The 15,198-nt window shown below is 45.3% G+C and overlaps 1 protein-coding gene across 4 annotated transcripts in view; it reads right to left on the bottom strand.

Annotated features, from left to right (window-relative positions):
* The window catches only part of AKT1 (AKT serine/threonine kinase 1), a 77,068-nt gene that overhangs the window by 1,943 nt on the left and 59,927 nt on the right, over positions 1–15,198 (bottom strand). For all 4 annotated transcript variants that reach the window (XM_061998650.1, XM_061998651.1, XM_061998652.1 and 1 more), the window contains exons 11-13: positions 13,669–13,883; positions 5,653–5,740; positions 1,141–1,243 (exon numbers count right to left, since the gene is read on the bottom strand). In XM_061998650.1, coding sequence (XP_061854634.1) covers positions 1,141–1,243; positions 5,653–5,740; positions 13,669–13,883 — 406 coding nt within the window. The remainder of the gene's footprint in view (positions 1–1,140; positions 1,244–5,652; positions 5,741–13,668; positions 13,884–15,198) is intronic.

Here is a 15,198-nt window from a genome sequence, read left to right as displayed (position 1 = left end):
AGTGCTCCCTCACCTCAACAGGGAAGAAATTCTTCCTTGTGTTTCTTTGGAACCTCTTCTGTTCCAGCTTGTCCCCGTTGCCCCTTGTCCTGTCATTGGCCATCTCTGAGCACAGCCTGGCTCCAACCTCCTGACATCCATCCCTTATGCATTTGTCAACATGAATGAGATCATCCCTCAGTCTTCTCCAAGCTGAAGAGCCTTTCATCAGAAGGGAGATGGCTCCACTCCATCATCTTTGTGGAGGGCAGAGTAAAGGGGGAGCAGAATCTCTCTCAACCTACTGCCCACATCCCTTCTAACACACCCCAGGACACCACTGGCCTTCTCTTCCAGTGACAACATGCAGATTTGGAAAAGATAACACTACAAATAATTTCAACTGTCTTCTAAAACAGGGTTTGGGGTTTTTTTTCCCCCATTTCCCAAAATGGAAAGACATGGGGAAACTTTCATAGAATCATAGAATGGTGGGGGTTGAAAGGGACCTTTAGAGACCATCCAGTCCAACCCCCTGCAGAAGCAGGGTCACCTAGATCAGGTCACACAGGAATGTGTCCAGGCAGGTCTTGAAGACCTCCAAGGAAGGAGCCTCCACACCCTCCCTGGGCAGCCTGTGCCAGGGCTCCCTCACCTCACACTGAAAGAGTTTTTTCTTATGTTTAAATGGAACTTTTTGTGTTCCAGCTTCATCCCATCACCCCTTGTCCTGTCACTGGATACAACAGAGAAAAGTGCTGCCCCAGCCTCCTGACACCCACCATTGAGATATTTGTAACTATTAATGAGATCCCCCCTCAGTCTCCTCTTCTCCAGACTAAACAGCCCCAGGTCCCACAGCCTTTCCTCACAAGGAAGATGTTCCAGTCCCCTGATCATCTTGATGGCCCTGCACTGGCCTCTCTCCAGCAGTTCCCTGTCCCTCTTGAGCTGAGGAGCCCAGAACTGGACACAGGACTCCAGATGAGGCCTCAGCAGAGCAGAAGGGGAGAAGAACTTCCCTTGACCTGCTGGCTACGCTCTTTCACATCAATTTACCAATTTCTTGGTCAAATAAGTATGTGGAAAACCAGCAAGTTTAAACAAATGATTTTTGGTGGCCTGGAAAAGATTGTGGGAAACATGTGGGAAAACTTTTACCTTGGTCAGGAGGAGTGATTGTTATCATCTGTGCTGTAAATTCTTCATCAAAGTATCTCGTATCTGTTTCAGATGTAACTTGTGGTTTAAACAGAGGTACAAGCTACAGAAAGGGAAAGAAAAAGCATTGTTGATTTATAGGTTCTTGCAGTACTGCCTGAAACAGAATTTGAAAGAGTTACATGCTCAAGTACCTTTTCCTACATTCCTAAAAGAAGTTTCAAATCCATCAGTTCATCAAGAAGGAACCATACAGAGTAAGGAGTATTTGTCTAGGTGTGCTCTTCCTATTTATGGGGCTTTTAAGGCATTTTGTCTCTAGGATTTAATCACATAAAGTAAAACCTGCCATCCTCACATAAATAACATGCTTACAAGTGTTTAAAAATAATAGTGTGCTGGCTCCTCACCTGAGCATATGGAAATTGTCAACTACAAGTCAGATCTGTGCTTGAGGAGGATCAAACGTAAGCAAGATGCACAGCAGCATCCAACTGGGCTTGTGTCTCAGCACACAGGTTGAAACGTTCAGAGAGATGTCAGCTACAGAACTGCTGTGCCCATGCAGCTCCCACTGCAGCTGGGCTGCAGGTCAGGATCAGGCTTTCAAACTCCTGTTCTCCAGAAGCAGTTTGGTATTGACTCTGAACTCAAAAAATCCAGAGTGCTTACAAAAAAACGAGCACTCTTGGTAGTGAACACCCTCCTCTTGTCACACCATGAGCTGCAGTGAGTGGGGTTCATTCCTGATGCTCTCTGGGACAGCCAGGCTGGAACTCACTCACCTGTGTGTACCCAAGCAAGCTCTGGCCAAAGGAGCCCCAGCTGGAGCTTTGCTGCCTAGCAAAGGGGAGCTGCAAGGGGCTGCCCCAGAGCTGGGAGGGGTACAGATGCACAGGGCTGGAAGATGCAACAGTTCTGGAGGGCGATGGAGCTGGGAGTCAGACCTCAGTCACCTCCCCACTGCACAGAGTGGCAGAAACACAACATCAACGCTGTTCTTAGCTCTCCCACGGCAGCCACAGGATAGCTCTCAGCGCCAGGCTTCAGCTCACCCACCCCTGGGGTTACACATGGCCATCTTTTAATAGCACAGGCAACACCAGGCAACAATTTAGGAGCGTGATTGAGGAAGTGTACGGCTTCCAAGCTGAAACTGCAGGGGAAGGTTTATCAAGGTGAATGGTAAAGTGCTCTGACTGGAATTAAGCAGTGACCCCGAACTTGCACTCGGGCTCTGACAGAAATACAGACGACACCGACAGAAACCGCGGCCTGGAAAACACCAGCAAGTCTTGAACATCCAACACGCCTCTTTCCTGCCCCTCACTTCTCCAGCTTTGATCTGAACAACAATTTGCTTGGCAAATTGGTAAATAAGAAGAGCTTCAAGCTCCCTAAGGCCAGGATCACCTTCCTGATCTGTTTTTGGAAGCGCCTAACAGAGAGTTGTCCTGTCTTACAAACAAGCACCTTCCTTTCCAACAGAAAGGCTCTCAGAGACAGAAGCTACACACATGGTGGTATTTCCAAATACAAAGCAACATTTCCTGTTCACAAGCAATCTCTAAAAATTAAGGGACATCAAAACCTTGTTTATTGTAAGAGAACACGATTAGAGTATACACACGTCACCTTTACTAATGACCCTCTGTGCCCAAAGATGGCTTAAGGCAGCCTGGCAAATGTTCCTGTCAAAAAAGAATAGGTCCTTAAAAGTGATCTTTGTGTCTTGAGTTTGAAAAGGAAAAGGAAACAAGATATCCCAAAGCCACAAGTCGCTCTGAAGCCCCTGAAGAGGGGACGCTCCCCGTTACAGTTCTCAATCCATTCACACCAACCCACCGGCTGTAAAACCCCGTTGAGGACGAGCACTCTTTCACATTTGAAGTCTATTATCTTTCTCCTTTTAGCAATTTCCTGCCAGGACAACTTTCAAGCAAAGCTTGGTTTGTTTTGGGCAAGCTGTGTGTGCAGTTCTCTAGGTCCTTTTAGGCTAATGGTGGTTTTGGCAGTGGCAGTGCTCCCAGTCTCGCTTGCTGTGCACAGCACAGAGTGATTTAGGGCTTGGGCACCACAGCAGACACCTCAACTATGCACAACAGAACGACTCAGAGCAGCAACCCTAAGTCAGAACACATGTGTAATGGGCCAGTGCTGCCTGGATCATTTTCCCTTTTACTTCAGTATCTGTTAAAGGCAATTTGAGACAGATTATGATGCACCCACAAGCCAATTTTTTTTAGCTCTAGCTGTCAAATTCAGAACCTTAAGCTGGAAACAGAGAGGAAGCCACAGAAAGCTCTGACACTGCCTTTACCAAGCAAATATGCTGCTTTACTGAAAAGCTGTCACTGCAATAGCTCTGCAGCTCAGCTGGCAGAGGTGCCACCTGCAGCCTCCCACTGCTGCAGGCCAGCAGGATTCCTACAGGCTTATGTTGGTTTAAGAGACACAAAAAAGACCAGAAGAAAACCCCAGGTGACTGAAATCTCATTCACTTGTGGATGGGTAAAATACTGCAGATTAGACTGCACCTTTCTTTGCAGCAGAGAGACATAACAGCACTCTTCCAGGAGAGTCTCTCAATGCTTTAGTTCTTGGGACAACCCCAGTTATTCAAAACTCCTTGTAATTCAAAGCAAAGCTGTTTCCAAAAAGCTTAATTACAAAGGAAGTGTTCACAGGATCACAGAATCTCAAGGGCTGGAAGGGACCTTTAGAGATCACCCAGTCCAACCCCTCTGCCAGAGCAGGACCACCTAGAGTAGGGCACACAGGAACTCATCCAGCTGGGTTTGGAATGTGTCTAGAGAAGGAGACTCAGACTTCTCAACTACCCCCAAGCCTACATTCATAACCATATTCACCATTATCTGGAGGTAGTGGGTAATGAAGCTTAGCACAGCAACACCTCTCAGCAGTGACAAAACTCAGCTTTTACCTGTACAACTGCATTTCAGGTAAATGCTGTAAGATCCTCTTTGGACAAGCCCTGAGCAATTGCTCCCAGGCTCACTGAAATCAGCTGTTTCCAATGCACGTGCTAAGGCGACAGGAGCAAAACCAGAATGTAAGGTCAGACCCAGTCTCAATTAACACACTGTTTTCTGAAATATATGCAACAGTTGGAATTCCCCAGCAGTTTCCACAATAATCTGAGTCAGTACCTACTGTGGGACAATATTTCTCAGTCCTGTGGTTAAATAAGTTGCCTGCAGCTTGTGTGATTTCACCTCCACTCAGGGCATCGCTACTACAGTCAAATAACAAAGAGCACAGAAGGCGTTTGAGCCCTGTTATCAACTTTTTACCTTAAACTGCAAGAAAGCAGCAAAAGCCCAAGCACTCAACTTGGTGGAAACAGGGATAACATCTTGTTTAGAACAGTAATTCAGAGATCTTTTTCACACAATACCAAATAAACGCCACCCAGGTCTCTCCTGCCCTCGTGATCGCACGCAGCTCTCTCTCAAGGGATGCTGTGAAAGGACAGAGGTATAAATGCTATCTACACTTTCAAGGCACAAAACCTTACGGTGTGATTTTTCAGTTCCCTTTAGCCACACAAATCTGTGAGGAAGTGAAAGAAGAGAAGGCAACAGTGTGCTCTCTGTAAATGTATATAGGCACTGGACAATCATAGAACCACAGACTGGCATTGGTTGGAAGGGGCCTTTAACCATAGAATCACAGAATGGTGGGGGTTGGAAGGGACCTTTAGAGATCATCCAGTACAACCCCCTGCCAAAGCAGTTCCCACCTAGATCAGGTCACACAGGAACGTTTCCAGGCGGGTTTTGAAGACCTCCAGAGCAGGAGCCTCCACACCCTCCCTGGGCAGCCTGGGCCAGGGCTCCCTCACCTCAGCATTCAAACAGTTTTTCCTTAAGTGGACCTTTTCTGTTCCAGCTTCATCCCATCACCCCTTGTCCTGTTGCTGGATACAGCTGAAAAAAGGGCTGCCCCAAGCTCCTGACACCCACCATTTAGATATTTGTAACTAGTAACGAGATCCCCCCTCAGTCTCCTCTTCTCCAGATTAAACAGCCCCAGGTCCCGCAGCCTTTCCTCAGAAGGAAGATGCTCCAGTCCCCTGATCATCTTGGTGGCCCTGCACTGGCCTCTCACCAGCAGTTCCCTGTCCCTCTTGAGCTGGGGAGCCCAGAAGTAGATACAGGACTCCAGATGAGGTCTCACCAGGGAAAAGCTGTTTTATAGGAAAAGCTGTTTTAAATGCCTATATGCAATTCTGGTTACATCCTATCTATTGAGTCACAGAAACAAGTATCTAATTGGAAGATACTCCTCTCACCATGGAGAACAGCTTTGGTTCAGAAGCAATCTGATCACAGTATTGTAAGAAACATGAAGCAATTCAGCCTTGTTAAGAACAACTGCAAACCTCTTCTGTGGGGGGGTTTCTGTGTACCTCACACAAGGCAACAGAGTCTGAAATGCTGAGTATATCCACAGGTACAATTCACCTCAGGAGAACACTTGTACAAGTACCTTTTTCTCGTATACATCTTGCCAAACGATTCCAGCAAAGAATTTGTGCTGCATAATCTCCTTGGCATCATCAGGACCACCACCTAACCTGTTGGGGCAAAATTAAGTAATTAAACATTTGAGTACAGTTCTTTTTTCCTCATACATTTCTTAATTCATCAGTAGTGAAGAAATTCCAAGTTCCTACAATCCACATGGGTCTGCTTGATGTTTGGGTGTTGTGCAAGGGCTGGAGGGTAGTGGATTTTAGGTTCCACAAAGACATCTGAAAACATGCTAACAAATGGAGAATAAGGTCTCATTAAAGTCTCTCTTAAACAAACAGGTAAAGAGAAAAAACAAACAATCATGATTCAGAAAGACCTTCCCTTCGGGAAAGATGCTGTCCGAGGCAGCACGGCAGATCCTGCAAGGAAAAGGTCTGAGCCACACGCCCTTCTCTCTTTATAAATTACCAGCTGACTGCCCCTTACAATTTTCTAGAGCAGAGTGATGGCAGCAGTAAAAGGGAATTGGATTTTGAAGTGTAAGAGAGGCAAGGATTTTAAAGACAAACTGATTTATGCAACCTGATTTAAATTTCCATTACAGAAAACAGTTGACGACTGCAGTGATAATATCGTGTTGTATGCAAATCTTCCCTCCTCCTTGGCTTGAAAGCAACAAGGGTGTTTTATTGACTTAAGGTATATCAAGATAAAGCACTTTTATTCCAAAATAAAACTGTCCACACAGCTTATAGATGCAATCAGTTTAGTTGCAGTCTTGAGCTAACAGATGCTTAAATTTTGCTGTGGAGGTTAAAATGTTCTCTAAGAGTATGAACCACATCTGCAAGCAGAGGCATGCACTGAGAAAACGTAACACAGACCAAGTAATCAGCAGGAGACCTCTGTTCAGGTAGCAGGGTTAACAAGATGCTCGGGCTTTTAAGTACCAGAGGTGCCACCATGTTCATCCAGGCTGACCTCTAGTTAATCTGCCTGCTCTCTGATTCTTGGTGCCACTGGCAATCTGAGATTTAATCCCTGCTTTAAGAGTTTAGGACAATGGCTCTACGTGAGCAAGGCTCAAGCTATGCCACTACAGGCAAAAAGGTCAAGCAAGAGCTGGTGTTGGACCTGAAGCCAAGCTGCCTGGCCAGGCCTCAGGTGGGAGGCTCAGTAGCTGGCTTGGAATCTCCTCCAGGCCATATGTTGTAAGCCCAAGGCCCTAATACATGGGATTTTTGGGATGGAGGGGAGAGTTTGGTTCAAAACACCAGATATAATGTGAAGGCTGTGCTAAGGGCCGTTGAAGTGGTATTTTTACAACTTGAGACTGCACTGCATGCTCTGGAAGGGAAGCCTGAAGGTACAATGCTACTGGGACATGTTTTAGGGTGGAGGAGTCAAATACGGTGCCACTTGATCCATGCTGCCAACTGGGAATGGATCCTAGCGCCTGAAACCCTCCCAGCCATGTCTGAGCACTGTCTGCAGAGAATGCAAGCTGGCAGAGGCCAAGGCTGTTCCACAGACCAAGCAGCAGAGGTGCCTGGCAGTTCTGAGTCCACACTTGCTTCCTGGCTCTCTTCCATTTAGTGGCACAACAACCTAGAGGGTTTGTTCCTTCTCATTCCTCCAGGAAATAAGCAGTGGAACAGGGAACAGGTTCCCAGTCTTCTGGTAGCTAAGTACTGGGTGATGCTCTCCTTCCCCAGGTGAGCTCTAAGATCATGCCTAAGTTCACCCCAGAGCCCCACAGGCCAAACTGAGCTGAATGATGGCCCTTCCATCTGCCTGGCAGCACCTGCACAGCAGCCTGGAACAGGGACAAACTGCAGGGCAGGCCAGGAAGAGAGATAAACTCTGTCAGTAATCATCTCTTGGCTGGTTCCCCACAGGTTTCAAGGCTTTGTCAAATCTCTGCCATGTCCCTTGTTGCTTCCCCGGAGCAGATGATGATGGCCAGTGAAGAAGGTGGAGTCCATCCTCTTTATCCATGGATGTCAACAGCTTGCACTTCTGCACAGAAGTTCAGGAGTGACTCTGAGCTTAAGAAGAACCTGAATCATGCTTTGCAGAAGCATGCAGGAAGGCTGGCTGCATGTGCTTTGGAGAAGACATGATCTAATGTGAGCCTTTGTTCCATGAAGGGCAAACACATACTCAGGAAAATGCCAAGAAAAAGCCCAGATGTCTGACTTACCTTTTACAAACCTAATGTATTAAACAGATCCATTCAAAGCAAACAAAGGAACAACAGAAATCCTCTATTTTGGATACAGGCTTATTCCAGAAGACACTCTTGTTTTTCAGGACTGTTAGGAAAGGAATCTCTAAACATCACAGTTAAGCACCACTGAGAAGTGAAAGAGCTGCAGGTTTGTCCTTCATGAGGACACACAACAACTGAATAAACACACAGCAGGAATAAACATCTTGGAAAGGTTCCTACACAAGAAAGTGAAATTCTGTGCATTTAAGTCTTCAGAACCAAAAATAGTATAAATGGGACTTAGAAAAAGCTTTACAGTATACAAGGAAATATCATAAAGGCCAAAAATCAATTTAAAAGAGGGAAATAAGCAAACAAAAGAAAGCCTCTAAAAACAAACTTCTGCCTAAATTGGTCTCCTTAATACCTGCCAAACAATTCTGGCCATTCATTTAACTTCCATCTACATTTGAAAGCCTTTGTTTCCCTATTGCAGCTTAATCCCAGGGAGAAAATTATTAATGAAGTGCAAAACCAATGCTACACTGAAACCATTCCCACACTCTGAGTTCTGATGGAACTCTGCACTGCCGGCAACTTCCTTTAACCTTTTAACACCAAATGTCTGTGCTTCACAAATCAAGGGCAAGCTACAGAGAAATCCTGCAAATATACTATTAAAAAATTATGTACTGTAATTTTTTATCTCTCTCTCTATAAAGGACCATCACTATGGTGCATAAACACACTGTCAGGGTCAGGGTTATTATTGCAATTAGTGGATGGCAGCAAAAACATTGTTTCTCTTCTTGTCCGTGTGAAATGATGTCTCAGAAGCCAGGTCCTCTGCCAGCTCTTGAAGAAAGTTTCTTGAAGAAGAAACCTCCAAACTTGTAGTTTTGTAATGTTAAAGTTAAAAGTTAAAGAACCTTCCCTCTGCCCTGCCAAATAATCCCATTCATCAGCTTGTGCTTCACCGCATCAGGAGCCACCCCACAGGTTCCAGCTGTGGGCGAATGCTCATCTGAAGAGACTGTCGTGCTTTTAGGTGACACTTCTGCTGGTTACATATTTGCATACGTAGGATCCTCATCTGAGAGGATGGCCACAGTTTTAAGCACCACTTTTGTCACTGTTTTGTCTTCACATGATTTCTCTGACTCCTCCCTGCCCCCAAACCTGGTTCTGCAACAGTGCAGATATACACATCAGGCTCAAGAAAATCGCCTCAGAAAAGCTCTTGGTGTTCACACCAAGCACACAGGTGAGTATTTCTCCTTCTCTGATACAGTTAGGACGGAAACTAGTCACTTATTTTACCATGACCCTTACCTTCTTAACAGCCTCGGGGGAAGGATGTAAGAACTGCACCTACATGACCCTCCCGTGACCAGAACCATCAGCACCAAGAAGCTCTGTCTGGCTTTGGGAACAGCATGATTTGATGGCTCCAGATTTGGAAGGAAAAGGCTACATTCCTTCCCAAATCCTGTACACAGAGTCTTTGGAAGCTTTCCTGATCAGAGATTAGGACTCTTGGAAAGTCTAATGCAGCTCCCACCTCTGTGCTGAGCTTTACTTTCTCACTTCTTCATTAACTATGTGAGTGCAACAAACATAGTAGAGCCACTAACATTGAAAAAGCTCCCACTACCCAACATTAGTAACCACAGAGGAGTCATGTTTGAGGAAGCTGAGGCCTGGGAAGTCTCTAAACTACTGATTTCTAGAAAATTGGGGAAGAAAATCTCTTTGAATTTGCCTTTTGTGTTTTCCTCTGCTTTAGTTTAGATTCCTTATGGGTTAACTAATTGAGTTTGTCCCAATAGCTTTGGACTGAGTTGATCTAGACTAAAATTATCAATACACAACAGCTAAACCTCAGTCTACCCCAAAGCACCTGGTGAAACATAAAATCATAGAATGGCAGGGTTGGAAGGGACCTTTAGAGATTATCCAGTGCAATCCCCCTGCAGAAGCAGGGTCACCTAGATCAGGTCACACAGGAACGTGCCCAGGCAGCTCCTGAAGACCTCCAGAGAAGGAGCCTCCACACCCTCCCTGGGCAGCCTGGGCCAGGGCTCCCTCACCTCAACACTCAAATAGTTTTTCCTTAAGTGGAACTTTTTTTATTCCAGCTTCTTTCCATTACTCCTAGTCCTAAACATGTATGAATACTTAATAAGCACTAGACAGTTCAAGTGACACCCAGGCCAGTGGAGATGTCTGGAGATGCACACACACTTCAGAGCAAACCTAAGACACGTGTAGTTTCAAACCCCTGGATGCTCATCAGGCATGACATCTGCTGCCTAAGAGGACCAGCTACTCAAGGTTAGCAACTCCTGCCTGCCACCAGCTATCTGGGACCACCTCCAGGCCCTTGCAGTCCCCATGACTGTCACCTCTGCCTCTTCCCGCTCCAGCAGTGGCTGTGTGGGCTGCAGACCTAGCTGTGTCTGAGAGCAAGTTTGCTGAAGTCATCTACCCTTCCCATAGCAGAGCACCACAAACAGAGGGCACAGACATACACCTTAACTACAAATCACCTCCTTTCACAAGGGGAAAAAAACAAGGAGTTTGGTTTTCCTGCTAGTAAAGGCTTGACTGACCCTGATATTCCTGAGTGTCTGCAGCTGTAGTTGCATCCCAGATGTGGGAAGAATCACCATCACTAAAAAGAAAGGAGTGCCAGATTTCTGTGTGACTGCAAGGACTGATCACCAGTTCCCAGTGACCACCTTCAGCATTCCAAAGCTACAGCTACAACTCTGTGGAGTGATTCCATCTTTTAACAGACGTTTGTCAAATGCTGTTTGCTCTCCCTGAAAGGCAATGTCCAACAGCACCACAGAAACAGATGAAACAGCTTGTGACAAACCTCATCTGAAAGACCTGAACAACCCTGACCTGTGACAGATTACAAACTACCTGTCTGAACTCAGTCCCTCTAAGGGGGGCACTCTGATTCATGCCCACTTGCATGGGTTACAGGCTCCATAGCCAGAGAAAAAGAGTCATAAAAGTTTAAAACCTCACTGTTCTATGTGTGAAAAAATGCTCTGATTGCCTCCTTCCATTTGACACATGTCCCAAAGCTGTGAAGGAGAATTTCAGGTCCCAGAAAAAGGAAATATTTGCAGAATAGATTTTTTTCCCTTCTTAGGAAAATATTAGGGCTCACATCACAAGATTAATGAACTTATATCAATCCCAAAAGAAACTTCAAAATTCCTTTTCTCTTACTAAATGCTTTTTATATGACCCAATTTAGAAAACAGCCATGATTAAAAGCAGAATGCAAGTTCTTGTTCTTCACATTTTCCCCATGTGCCTGTGAGTTTGAGACTGAAGTTGTGTTACTGAAGGCAGAGTGCTAAGCCTGTTTCTATACATCCAGCTCAGGTACAACAGCTAATTTTTAAGACCTAATTCACTAGGGGCAGGTCACAACCCCCTGAAATTCATTATATCAGCCTTCTCTGTGATTGGGTTGGGGTTTTTTTTGAGGATTGTACAGGAAGGTACAACACCTCCCAGTTTCTCATTTTTGTTGTGGTTTTGGCTGTCTCTGAAGTTCATCATCAGTTCCTAAATGCTGCCAGCTCCGACTTTTTCTGCTACAGACAACGTTACGATCACATCAACTTCTGTCCACCACTGGGCTTTGTGGAAGAAGGGATTTCTGTTGAATTACACAGCAGTTCCCCAAAGCATCATCAAGGGGCTAACGTCAACCAGACTATTGCACATTGTTTCACTTTTCACTGGAGGTATTTTCCTAACTATCTGGCTGGTTTTTGTCAATGTGGCTTCATGAACTCTGAGTCACCTATCAGGTATGCCAGGCGCCCACTCACAGCACACAAGACCACACAGCAGAAAGAACATCAAACTACAAGGCCAGGGCTGTGGACTTCTACTCCTCGTGCTTCCAGCTCAGTATTCTGTACTGCCTGCAACACCATGAAGCACAGAGGATTTGCAGAATCACACCTTCAGTTAAAAAGCTGGGTGAATGGTGATCGGTGAGAAACCAGTGCTCAAGAATGATCCATGATCCAAAAAAGCTTGGGAAGCACCAGTGTAATTAGCAAGCTGTGGGCATGTGTGCAGGCTATAGTTAAGTCTAGAGTTACTTGTATCAGCAGCATGAAAATCATCTGTCCCAACAGCTCAGAGCATGGCTGGTTCCAAGCCTGCAGAAGATACGTGTGAAGCAGTGGCTATTTGTATGAAATTAGCATATTGTGGAGTAATTATTGGCACTGGGAAAACCTTGTAATTAGAAACAAGTGGGCATTCTTTGTTTGTAAACAAATTGCATTTTGCTTCATCAGAGATGCTCCTTTAAGAACAAATTACAGCAGATACTGCTTGTGTTTCCTGGGATCCAAAGGCCGTCACCTCAATAAGCTACAGAAGGGTCACAACTCTATTTAACCTGGCACTTCCCTGGACAGGAATCCCGTTGGCAGGGGCTGCAGAGCACAGTCCCTGAGGGGTGAGCATCAATTACACAGCCTGCTCCTAGAGGTGCCCTTGCAGGGCCAGGCTGAGGAGGGGACTGCAGCCCTTGTCATTCAGGTTGGCCACGTTCCTGCTTACAGCTGGTCCTGCTGTCACGAGAAGTTGGATCCTCCAGTAGTATAAACTGTAGATTTGCATTACAAGAGCTCTCCACAGGGTTCTTCCATCAATAATAGTGATGGAAATAGTCTAGAGTGATGACAAAAATCCTTGCTGCAAGTATCCATGTACTGGCAGAAGCCATTTTCCTGCTATGTGCACGCACACGCACACTGAGACTAAACAAACATCAGAAAGCAAACTGGAATACCCTGCTCGCACCTCACATGAAAGACTTCCTATTTGGGGAACATTCACTGTGGAAGTTTCAGGACAGGAGATCAGGGGCAGAGTCATAATATTATTTGTTTAAAAACCGTCTGGGTTGACAAGATGGCAAGTTTTGTAACTGCTGTTTATCTTTGTGCAAAGGTCAACATCCTTTTTGGATCTTGCTCTGTTTTCTGTTTGTTAGCTATTAAGGGCTTGGGGTTTCTTGTTTTGGTTTCTTCTGGTTTTAAATCAAGAGCTACTTCTTAAATAATACAGCATGGCAAAAAAAAATAAACCCACCCAAACAAACAAAAGGAGGAAATCCAGTCCACCACAACCATGGTACAAACACCACCACCTACTGTCCCAAGCAGGAGGCCAGATCACTGGCATAGGCTTAAACAAGAATTCAGATAACAGCCTGAACTGAGACAGAAGGTGAAAGCATTCAGTGTGGAGTAGCTTATAACCCACAGCAGTCATTATGACCAAAGGAAGGATTAATTTGCAGCCACTATATCTGAAGTCCAGTCTTCTGATCACCAAAGCTGCTTCATGTCGCTATCTGCGGCGTCAGCTCACCTCAAAAGTTAAACCAAACATAAGCAGGTCCACTTGATGGATGATCATCTTGAAAGGATTCGAAACAACACTACCATTTCATCTGAAGTAGCTTCCTCAGCTTTAAATACAGAAGGATGGCTGGCACACATGTATGCAGTAGTCCTTTATGCAGTATGGTTTGACATTGGTTTCAATGACGGTGACATGGGCATTTCACATGGCAGCACAGAAACAGTCACCTTCAAGTCACCTGTCCTGTTCCCTTTCAGAGACACACCTCTACAAAGCACAATGACTAACTTCTTTCTGAAGCCTTTAACAGAATTTTTGACCTTTTTAGGAGGAGGGGGCAATATTTCTGAGGTCACAAGTGCTTAAAAGTTAGTGAAGACTATGAAACAACAGTCTCACCTTTGCTTAGGATCTTTCTTCAGCAAACCTGACAAGAGCGACTTTGCTTCAGGTGACAAAGTGCGTGGAAATCTAATCTCCTCCATAAGGATGAGTTCAAAGAGCTTTTCATGGTCCTGATTGTAGAAAGGGAGCCGGCCACACATCATTTCATACATCACAACTCCTAAACCCCACCAGTCCACTGCACGACCATAGTCATTATCTTCCAGCACCTGCAGAAAGGTAAGGAAAAGGCTTTAGAAGATGTTCCCAAACGAGGCACCAACACAGAACCTGAGGCAAAATTCACCACAGAAAATCAATCTTTTCACATGTCACAGGTGAATCTACCAGCAGAGTATTTGCAGAAGATCCATTTGAAAAGAACTTGCATCCATGCTTACCACGCTAGATGAGCAGAAGGGGGAAAAAAGGGGCAGTGGGTACGTTGCAGTAACTTCCTTCTCTTCTTCCTCCCACTCTCCCTCACATTATGGTCATGATAACCACAGCCTTCAAAAGCCCAAAGGCTGAGAACTGTTCTCACATTACAGAGCCAGCTGTTAAATTCTCACTTTTTTTAATCACAAACTGTTCCAAATGGGATTTGATTTTGTAGAAAAAACTCCAAACTACCAAGGAACCAGTATGGGGAGAGGAGAAAAGGACTGTCGACCTGCTATTTCACAAGCAACAAGCCAAATGTCTCCATCATCTTCACATGAACCGCTCCCTCCCATACCAAAGGTGGCTCTGGACATCCTGAAAGACCACCCACAAATACCTAATGACTAATCTACCCTGAACATTAAGAGCCAGAACACCATTCCTAACATTTGACCAGCTTTAAGGTCACAAAATGGCAGCCAAATTGTCTGGAAATGTTTCCTCTCCTCCCTTCTGCCCCTCTCCAAAAGCAATTGCTTACGATCTCTAAACTTAAAGGGTTGCAAACCCAGGAACTGTCACTGGGATGGACTTCTGCCAGGTCTCATAGCAGAAGGATTCTAGCACAGTTCATTTTTTTTTACCCCTTCCTGGTCACTTCTACTTGACAAAGCCCTAGCTGGTGAGACTCGAGACCCTGGCAGTGCCCCCCCATGGCTCCTGCTTGCTCTGCAGAAGTCCTGTCGTAGTGCATTTCTGATCTACTGCACTAAAGGTTGCTGAAGGGAGTGTTTTGTGGCTTGTGGAGTGGATGTTACGAGGACTTCTCTAGACTTTGTGTCTCCTACGCAGTTGTCTGTAGCTGACACCAACAGTCTCATGTTCCAGAATCTGTCCTCAGGTTTTAGTTGTCATCTTTACTCTTTTCCTGGGTCTGCACTGAGCCGCTTGCTCTTGCCAAGAGCACAAACCACGACCACACCACCGCTGTGTTTTCTGGTTGCACGGTGTCTGTGTAAACTTTACAGTACTGCAACTCTGAATACTCAACACTCAGCATTAAAAAGGTAGAAGAGCCAAACACAAATTTAAACTTAAAAGCAGGAACTGAACCTCTTACAAACATTGATAAAGATTTTTCACACAAATAAAAGCAGCATC

Source organism: Colius striatus, chromosome 6, assembly GCF_028858725.1.
Source record: "Colius striatus isolate bColStr4 chromosome 6, bColStr4.1.hap1, whole genome shotgun sequence".
Classification (NCBI taxonomy): Eukaryota; Metazoa; Chordata; class Aves; order Coliiformes; family Coliidae; genus Colius; species Colius striatus.
The sequence above is the reverse complement of the archived record's forward strand: the minus strand, read 5'-3'. Positions and strand labels throughout refer to the sequence as shown.